General features: G+C 40.9%; 1 protein-coding gene across 1 annotated transcript in view; it reads right to left on the bottom strand.

Moving 5' to 3' along the window:
- Positions 1-224: 224 nt before the first annotated feature.
- RAB22A (RAB22A, member RAS oncogene family) overlaps positions 225-10,425 on the bottom strand; it is a 52,864-nt gene continuing 42,663 nt past the window's right edge. Inside the window, exons 4-7 of the mRNA XM_033186870.1 lie at positions 7,846-7,917; positions 7,650-7,756; positions 6,923-7,032; positions 225-1,289 (exon numbers count right to left, since the gene is read on the bottom strand). Of these exons, the coding sequence (XP_033042761.1) occupies positions 1,192-1,289; positions 6,923-7,032; positions 7,650-7,756; positions 7,846-7,917 (387 nt within the window). The 3' untranslated portion in view covers positions 225-1,191. The remainder of the gene's footprint in view (positions 1,290-6,922; positions 7,033-7,649; positions 7,757-7,845; positions 7,918-10,425) is intronic.

The following is a 10,425-nucleotide window of genomic DNA, read 5'->3' as shown; positions in this document are numbered from 1 at the left end:
GAGCTGTCTTTGACCCTCAGGCTAGTAAAGACTAGTCAGGTTGGTCAAAGTGGCATATGTCTTTATTACGATTTCCACATGGGATCTGGTGGAAGGTGGGTGGGTAGAAGGGAAGGCAGACTGTAACCTTTAAAGACTGTATACCTTTATACAATACCAATGTGCCTGAGTCTCCCGTTAACAGGCTGAAAACTGGGCAGGCATACGCAAGACTGGGTGCAAGATTCAATGGAATGTCAAATGAAACTTAGAATTTATCAATGTATTTACATAATTTATAATCTTTAAGCAATGGCCTCATAAATATAGACTACAACTTTACATATGCTAAGCAACAGATACTTGCTTTTCCCCACCAAAATACTTGGGTTAAAAAATAATTGACAGCATTTACACCACCTTCTTCACTTCCTCTTTCTTTTTAAACCATTGCTAGTCAGTTCAGAACATATGTAATTCAATTTATTCTGGGCAGCTTCTCTACCATCACCATCTTGATCATGAAAGCTTATTTAAAAAGGTGCCAATAACGTGTTTGGTGGCACACACCATGACAAGGTCAGAAGCAAAGCCAGGGCGAGCTAGGCACCTGCTGCTGTCATTGTTAATTTACTGTACGTATCCTAGGCTAACATGTTCAACGAAAAGTGCTTTAGAGATGGCAGAAATGAAATCATTTCCATCAGTCCCATAAATAACCCATTTTAGCTTCAGATAATAATTGTCCTCCCTCCACTTAAACTATCCTACTACATTTTAAACGATACAACTCCCTCTAACAGTGGTAACAGAAACCAAGGAAATTATAATCTCCACAAGGTCTTTTTTTCCCTTAAGAACCACGAAAGTGCTAATTTTCCCTTTACAAATGTTACCTAAAATCTTGATTACAAAACTACTCAACAACTTAATCCTACCATCCATAAAGTTATATGTTCCTTTTCAGCAAGGTCAAAAGCCAACGATGTAGTCCCTTTGTACACTAGAGATTCTTTACATAATAGAAGTTCACAGACTAAAATATCATTGCTGCAGTCTTTGGAGAACAGAACTGGTCAATTTCCGTGAATCCTTTTTGTACGGAGAAGACTCAAGACTGGCTAGGTGAAAACTGCTGGTAGGGACCCCAGTCCTCCTGTTAACTTTCAGGACCACCTACTTCATCATCAAGTCTGAGAGGCTGAGGTTCGGTCAGCAGCAGCTCCGCTTTGGCTCTGAAGGCTGTCTTCGGAGTTTGAAGCCCTTACCGCCAGATGGCGGGTTGGCGTCAGTGGATGGAATTCTTCGACCTAAACCAAGATGAGAAGAGGGAAGGGAGTGAGCTTTAACTTTCTCAGACACAACAATTTTGCAGATGCAATTTGACAGGTTTCACTGAAGTTTAAAAAACAAAAAAAAAGTTTAATAAACTTCTTATACTCAAATAATTTTAGATTTATAGAAAAGTTGCAAAGATGATAGAGCTCCTGTGTACCTCCCACCCAGTTTCCCCCAGTGCTGACATATTATCATGGGACATTTGTCAAAATGAAGAGTTCAACATTGCCACATCACTATTGACTCCAGACTTTTTTCAGATAGCATCAGTTTTTCCGCATGTCCTGTTTCTGCCCCAGGATCCAAATAAGGATATCACACAGCACTTAATAAAAGCTTTTTGATTAAAAAAAGCCACACATGAAAAACATTTTGCTTTGAGTAGGTAATACATACGGTTTATTTTTAAAAAGTTCAATCAGAACATGGCTGTCCCTCTGTCTCATGACAAGGCCACCACTGTGGCCCATTTCTCGAACACGCTTCCAGAGACATATATGCACAAACATTCAGGCACACCTACATCCCTACCCATCTCCCCTTTCCAAGGCCAAATGGGGCAAGAAATAAAGCAAACCATATGCACCATTCTCCACCATGATACTTTTACTCAACACATCCTGGGGATTGTGGCGTCATAGTACATGGAGAAAGAGCTGCCTACTTTTTTTTTTTGAGACAGGTTTATCTGCCCTGTCACCTAGGCTGGAGTGTAGTGGCATAATTCGGCTCACTGCAGCCTAAGCTTCCTAGGTTCAAGCGATTCTCCCACCTCAGCCTCCCGAGTAGCTGGGACTACAAGCATGTACCACCATGCCCGGCTAATTTTTATATTTTTAGTAGAGACGGGGTTTCGCCATGTTGGCCAGGCTGGTCTCGAACTCCTGACCTCAAGCAATCTGCCTGCCTTAGCCTCCCAAAGTGCTGGGATTACTGGTGTGAGCCACTGTGCCTGGCCTGCTGCCTTCTTTTTAACAGCTCTACAATATTGCATTTGCAGAAGTACCACCATTCATTTAACCATTTCTCTATTGATGGATATTTAGTTTGTTTCCAACATTGTGATGTTATTAACAAAGATGCAAGAAGCATCTTTGTGAACTTACAAGTATATGCGTAGGATTAATGCCAGGAGTGGAAGAGCTAGGTCCCGGTATTCTACTCTTGGGTATTTGTCTGACACATACATTGTATTCCAGTGTCTATCTAGCATAAATGCAGGAAGAATGTGCAATTTAAATTTTGACAGATGCTGCCAAATTACTCTCTGAAGAGGCTGTGCCACTACATTCTCCTATCAACAATGCATGAGAATGAACAGGTTTCACTTCACTGCTCCGTGAAGCATAATGTCAATTTCGAGAGAATCCTTAAATCACCTGTCTACCTACCTGGCTGATCACTCAAGGGTTGCTTCTTGTACAAAGGCTTTCCTGACACTCTCCCACTTCCTTACTCTCTAACACCTCAGACACTACAATCAATCAGGACACCAGAAACAGGTCACAACACATACCTCATATCTGTTTACATGACTATCTCCCTCGCATTAGATCCTAAGCTCTTCTAGGGAAGAGATCCTATTTGTCCATCTTTATGTTTCCAGTACCTTATCAGCACAATACCTGACACAGAAGTATTTTATAAACATGGAATAAATGGACATGCACATTTTTTTGACATTAACAAGGCTAAGATGGCCTCTCCACTGACTTTCAGGTTCTGTCAAGCCTTGAGCCTCCACCACTTTGAGCTGTCTGCAGATCTGTGTGGGGAGTACACAGCATGGTTTCCATATTGAGAAAGTATCTCCCAGTGTCTTGTAACTACTTTTCAAATGACTAGACCCTGCTGTGAATATACTACAAATTTGTTTAAAAGTTTTACCCCAGCTTCTTGTCATTATTCTCAATAAATGGATATTGAAATATAGCTGGTATCTAAGAGCCATCTGTGAAGTATGACATCAAAAAATTGTTGAACAAATAATATTTTTAAAAGAAAGAAGAGGAGAATATTTTCATGAGCTGGGAATAGGTAATGATTTCTAAAACAGCAACCAAAAAACTGAAAGCAGCTAAACATAAAGGAAAACAAGGATCAATTAGATTACATGAAGATTAAAAACTTCAATCCACTGAAGAAGTTGACTAAAAAAAAAAGGCAAGCCATATAGTAGAAGATATTTCCAATATACATAGTCAGTAAGTGACTCATCTCCAAAATAAAGAACTATAAAACATTAAGAAGAAGGCAGGTAACCCAACAGGAAAACAAGCAAAAGACTTAACAGGCCCTTCACAAAGGAGGACATGTAGATATGACAAATGTAAATCAATATTCGGAAATGTGCTCAACTTCATTAACTGTCATGAAAATAGAGATCACTGCCTACCCACCAGAGACAGAAAGCGACCACACTTCTCATACACTACTGGTATGGGTGTCAACTAGTACAACTACCACTTTGAAAACTGGTTGGCAGTAAAGCTGTACTGAATGCATGCATATTCAGTGACCAGCAATTTTTCTTGTGGGTATAAATACACCTAACATATGTTCACCAAAGAATATGATCAGAATGTTTAGAGCAGTACTGTTTGTAATAACTCTAAATTGGAAACAGCTACCCACATGTCTATCAACAGCAGAATGGATAATTATATTGTGGGTATTCTTCACTGCCCCCTTACCCCCACAACTTGGACCCTGACACTGACATGCACAAACCAGTCATGAGAATGGATCATTCATAGCTAGAGGCAATGACATGGATGGTCTAAAAATGTAATGCAGAATGAAAGAAGCCAGACACACAAGAGGAAACAGAGTATGTTTTTAAAAATATAAAGTACAAAATATATGTAAAACAAAACCAGATAAACCAATCTGAGAATTAGTATCAGGATGGTTACCCTTGGGTGTAGGAATGGCCATGTCCCAACCAGAGTGCCAAGCACTGGAGTACATTCGGTTTGTGAAAATTCACTGAGCCTTGTACTTCTGATATGTGCACATTTCTGTGTGTCTACCACACTTCAATACAAAGTCAGTGTGCCAGACACTGTGCTCATGCAGTATTACTAAACCAGTGGACAATAAAGTCTATGTACATGTCTCTCAATTTTTCTAATCTTTGTGAACATATACGTTTTATTTTTCACAGTTAAAATGAATCTGTATATACTAGTTTTCATATAAGAATTTCATTGTTGGTTTACTACTACCTTCCTTTGTTTTTTTTTTTTTCTGGAGACGGAGGCTTGCTTTTGTTGCCCGGGCTGGAGTGCAATAGCGAGATCTCGGCTCACTGCAATCTCCACCCGCCAGGTTCAAGCGATTCTCCTGCCACAGCCTCCCAAGTAGCTGGGATTACAGGCATGCACCACCATGCCGAGCTAATTCTGTATTTTTAGTAGAGATGGGGTTTCACCATGTTGGCCAGGCTGGTCTCGAACTCCTAACCTCAGGTAATCCACCCATGTTGGCTTCCCAAAGTGCTGGGATTACAGGTGTGAGCCACCATGTCTGGCCTACCTTCCTGTTTTTAATACCACTAAAGTAAAGAACACAAAAAGATAGTGGTAATTTTAACATACTCATGACACCACACTCTTAAGATACTTTAACTTGAGCTCTGAAAAATTCCCAACTGGCTTTATGTTGCCTTTCAAAAACTCATCTGGGTACCTGCTGTTTACATCTAGGACAACAATAAACATGATTTTTGTTTTTTTAAGAGAGAGGGTTTTGCTCTGTCACCTAAGCTGGAGTGCAGTGGTGCAAACAATGGCTTATTGCAGCCTCAAATTCCTGGGCTCAAGCCATCCTCCCACCTCGGCTTCCCAAGTGGCTGGGACTAAAGGTGCATGCCAGAATGCCCTAGTATCTTTATTTTATCATTTTTTAAGACATAGAGTTATACTGTTGCCCAGGGTGGTCTTAAACTCCTGACCTCAAGTGATCCACCTGCCTCAGCCTCTGGAATAGCTGGGATTATAGGTGACAACCACCATGCCCAGGCACATCATGACTTTTTTTTTTTTTTTTGAGACGGAGTCTTGCTCTGTCGCCCAGGCTGGAATGCAGTGGCCGGATCTCAGCTCACTGCAAGCTCCGCCTCCTGGGTTCACGCCATTCTCCTGCCTCAGCTCCTGAGTAGCTGGGACTACAGGCCCCCGCCACCTCGCCTGGCTAGTTTTTTTGTATTTTTTTAGTAGAGATGGGGTTTCACCGTGTTAGCCAGGATGGTCTCGATCTCCTGATCTCGTGATCCGCCCATCTCGGCCTCCCAAAGTGCTGGGATTACAGGCTTGAGCCACCGCACCCGGCCACATCATGACTTTTTAACACTGAAATGAAGGGGCTGGCCTAGAGGGTGCAGTAAGTAGTTCACTGGCCATATCTGGCAGCAGATGGGCTCCTTAGGCCTGCAAAGGACTCTGAAAATACTTCAATGATTGGCCAGATCTAAACAATGGGACACGTAAAAAAAAATGTGAAAACAACCTTAGTAACCAGGGACCCACATTCCAGTGTGGTCCCAGTTGATGGAGCTGGGCCTGGCCTTAGTGGGGTTCCCAGGGCTTCACCTGGGCCTGCTCTGCTCATGGGTCATCCTTGCCTGGCCTTGGTGGGCTCTGGAGTGCATGACCCTCCTTGACCCAATGGCAAAGGACCCACTCTGCTTCAGTCGCCTTGGCTCTCAACCACATGGTGGATCGTAACGCTACATCCACCCTGCTCTCATGGCTTTCTGCTTTTCTCCACCTGGAAGTCTGACATGTTCCGTTCATGTGACTCCCCACACCTCTGCAGGGCCTGCTCCCTTGGATCTCAGCTCTGATAGCATCTCCTTAGAGAGGCCTTCCCTGATTGCTTGCAGACATTCCTTCACTTCATCCTAAATTATTTTCTTCGTATCAGTTATTACGATCTGAAATGATCCTATTTATTTGGTGTTCACTGTCTGTTTCCCTCTGTAGAATGTGCACTCCAGGAGAGCAGGGGCTGCGTCTATCTTCTTCATGGCTATTTCCCCTGAGCCTGGAACAGCTCCCAACAAATATTTTGATGAATTTGAATGAAATGAATAAACATAGATACAATCTGTAGAGGATCCCAAAGGCATGCAGCAGCCCCTCTCCTGTCTAGTACCATCATATTAACACTTCTGGAAAGGGAAGGGAAAGAGGGAAAACAGGTCTTACCTTTCACTTGCCTAGTATTATTTTTGAGGGTTTTCTTACAGTGCAAGTATACCTGCATTTCATTTTCCTTTATTCATTTTGTTCATTTTCAATGACCTTGGACGACTAACGGAAACATATTTAAACAGAGAAAGAAATGGGACTGCTTTCGTGACCTCAACACCCTGTGCATTATTTATTCAGTAGCAACATTCTTTCCAGAAGGGCAACAGCTCTTCAGCAACTATAACATGATATGAAAACCGGCCATTACTCTTACCTTCTCCAATCTCGTTTCACTGATCACAGTATCAGAGACTAGACTGCTCTAAGTAAGATGGGAATTCTAACTAGGAAGATCATTCTGTGTTAAGTTGCTTTTACAGAGGAAATGGATAAGGCACAGAGATACTCACTAATTTCTATAAAGAGTTCATTTATGTTTATCGCGTTTTTTGCGCTGGTCTCTACAAAAATTGCATGAATAGAGTCGGCGTAGTCCTTTGCATCTCTCTCCATGACTTCTCTGAAAGGCAACAACTACGTATCAGAAATTCTACCCACAAAGATCTTAGTTGTACCCCCACCTACCCAGTAGTTAACCAAATTTATGAGGACAAAGGATGTCCTAAATGGCTGTTGGCTGGGCCCTGAGACACGGTCTTCCTGACTACACCACATCCATGGGTAAACAAACAAAATGAAGCAAAACTGGGTACTACTAGTAATGTAGCTAATGGAATGATTAGGGATGGCAGGGTTTTCTTCTCCAGCCACAATTTTTAAAAAGCCCTTGCTTTGGGAATGATGGAAGTGGCCCAGAGAAACTGCCAATAAATGTGCTTTCTGCATTCAAGTATTCTAAGTCATGGGAGCCTGGGGGCTGCTCTGATCTCAGATAATGTTGGGTGCAAAGCAACCAGTATTTCTGTAAATTGCACACCTGTCTATACATATAATATAATTAGCTCCAAATGCCTGAAATCTTAATTTCAGTTTGAAACTTTAGGACTCCAACCACACAACCAAAAAGAATTTTTCAATGTCAGAGATAAAATAAAAGCAAGATTCTTATTCTGGATATTGCTCATTAAGAAAAGGAACACATAATAGGTATTGTAATCTCTCGCTCTAATCACTTACCTTACATCGATAAGATCACACTTATTTCCCGCAATGGCAACTACAATATTAGGTGGGCCATGCTGTCGGAGCTCTTTCACCCAATTCTTTAATGTTGAAAATGTCTCCTGTTACACAAAAAAAGGAGAGCAACTGGAGATCTAACCAACCAAAAGAGAGTTTTCAAAACAATCTAAAGAAAGCTATATAGTCTTACTTCTTTTGTGATATCATAAACAATTATAGCTGCAGCCGACCCTCGATAGTACATTGGTGCTAAGGCACGAAACTGCAGAGGAGGGAAAATAAAGAAAATTGGGAGAATCGGTTAAATACGTTTTACACTAGACTTACAAGCCCATTATCCCTGCACAAAATGTAATCTTTCTCTTAAGCCAAAGAAAATGACATGCTGCTTTAAAGCAAATGAACCAGTAATTACCAAAGGCAAAAACTTTTAACGTAACACTGAAATGTCTCTCAGAAGATAGTTTAGAATACAGTTTTATAGGAATTAAATATGGTGCTATAAACAATTGTTTCCGCTCAAAAGGCTTTTTAATTGAACTCAGTGTTATAATTCCCAAATTCATCTGTTCAACAGTCTTTTAAACTTTGGCTTCCATAACTATCATGGAGATAAAAATAATGCTATAAATAGCTCTCCAGAGAAGTGGCTGCATTTGGATGTCATAAAGAAAACCCTGTAATCTGAACACTGATTGTCCTTCAGAAATGAGTACACATTTACATTCACTACTTGGATGAGTTTGAGACTTGCTTTTTTGATATCTCCATGCATGTAGCAATTCCCAAATGCTGGCTACAGATCTAATTTCATTTACATAAATTTAACCCTGTATACACAGCTTCTTCCCACTCGTCACCCTGGCCTCCACACCCCGTGACACACACCAGGGAGGAAAGAGAAGGGAGAGGAACAACCATTTGAACAACAGGGGTGACTCCGTGAGCTATGTCTCTCGGTGAGTGTGAGATGCAGGCTGTGAAGTTCTTTCCCCAGTCAACCTCGGTTCTTGGGCACACGTCCTGTGTGAGCATCTCACCCACTGAATATGACGCTAATGTTTAATGACAAGAATTTTGCCTATACTTAATTTTCGTCTTACACCCTCTGAAGCCTGACCCCTACTTATGATCTGATGACACTGTATTTGCATCCTGTTGTTAATGGCGGTTTACCCCTGAACACAGGCAGGAATGATCACAGGGGAGCATTTGGTGCACATACATAAACCACATACACAACTATGGATTCTGGAACTCCCTATCCAATGAGTTTGACCTTTTGGCTTTTAAAGTTTTGTATTAATTTGAGTTTTACCAAAGAAAGTGAAGTTGTGACTGTAAGCTCCATGAGGGATGTCAGCATGTCTGCTGGGCACGCCATTTTATCTCAGGGCCTAGCATCTGACACGCTATAGGTTATCAAAAATTGGTGAACAAATGAGTAAGAACTGCATGAGTGTGGGGAGCTGTCAAACTAAGTGTCAGACCTCGCTGTCCATACACAGAAACTGTTACCAGTCTTTGTGAGAGAAACCCCTGCCTCTGAGGTGAAAGCCTACTAACTTCCAATAAAGGAGACATTAAGTTTTAGAGAGAAAACAAAAATAAAGGTTATAAGCAAGAAAGCACCACAGAAAAGAAAACTATACTACTGAGTAAAAAAGAGATAAAGTGTTGGGTTGACTTCAACAGCATAAGAGAATAAGAGAAAATGAGACAGAAGTGCACAGATGGAATAAAGGTTATGGTGTTAGCTTTCATTTTTGATGTACTTATATTGGCAATGTTCTTTACAGGGTTGTGTTTTCTTTCTTCCTTCAAATTCGTAAGGTAAAACTCATACAGAGAAAAGCAGAGATCTTAACAGTACAATCTGATAAACTGACAAATGTATATATCTGTGTGAGTACCATCCACTAAGATGTCAAACAGTTCTATCAACACAGAAAGTTCCTCAATATTCTTCTCACCATGCCCTCCTTCCACTTTGTTTTCATGTCCATTTTACTGATATTATATAACCACATGGGTTTCTTTTGTTTTTTATTTGCATACTATATCCTTTTGCATTCTATAATTTTCTAACTTTGTTTTTATATTTATAGTAGTCCTCTTATAAGCAGCACATAGTTGGGTCCTGATTTTTGACAACCTTTGCCTTTTAAGTGTAAGGTTCAGCGGTTCAGCTCCTTTACATTTAATGTATTTACTAAGATATTTGGATTTAGGTCTACCATTTTGTTTTATATCTGTTCCATTTCTTTTTCTTTTCTTTTCTTTTTTTTTTTTGTGAGACGGATTTTCACTCTTGTTGCCCAGGCTGGAGTACAATGGTGTGATCTCAGCTCACCGCAGCCTCTGCCTCCCAGGTTCAAGCGATTCTCCTGCCCCAGCCTCCCAAGTAGCTTGGGATTACAGGCATGCGCCACTCTGTCCAGCTAATTTTTTTTTTTTTTTTTTTTAAGTAGAGACGTGGTTTCTCCATGTTGGTCAGGCTTGTCTTGAACTCCTGACCTCAGGTGATCCACCCGCCTCGGCCTCCCAAAGTGCTGGGATTACAGGCGTGAGCCACTGTGCCTGGCCTGTATCTGTTCCATTTTTTAAAAAATTCCTGCTCCTCCTTTCCTCTTTTGCATTGCTTGAATCTTTCTTAGTGCTCAATTTTAGTATATTAACTTCTCTACTGACTTTTGAACTGTACTTGTTTGTATTATTTTTTAAGTCGTTGCTTTTGTAACTATAATATATACCACACATTTTTATTTTT

The sequence above is a fragment of the Trachypithecus francoisi genome, unplaced genomic scaffold, assembly GCF_009764315.1.
Source record: "Trachypithecus francoisi isolate TF-2019V2 unplaced genomic scaffold, Tfra_2.0 Lachesis_group21, whole genome shotgun sequence".
Taxonomy (NCBI): domain Eukaryota; kingdom Metazoa; phylum Chordata; class Mammalia; order Primates; family Cercopithecidae; genus Trachypithecus; species Trachypithecus francoisi.
This window is presented reverse-complemented; position numbering and strand designations above follow the sequence as displayed.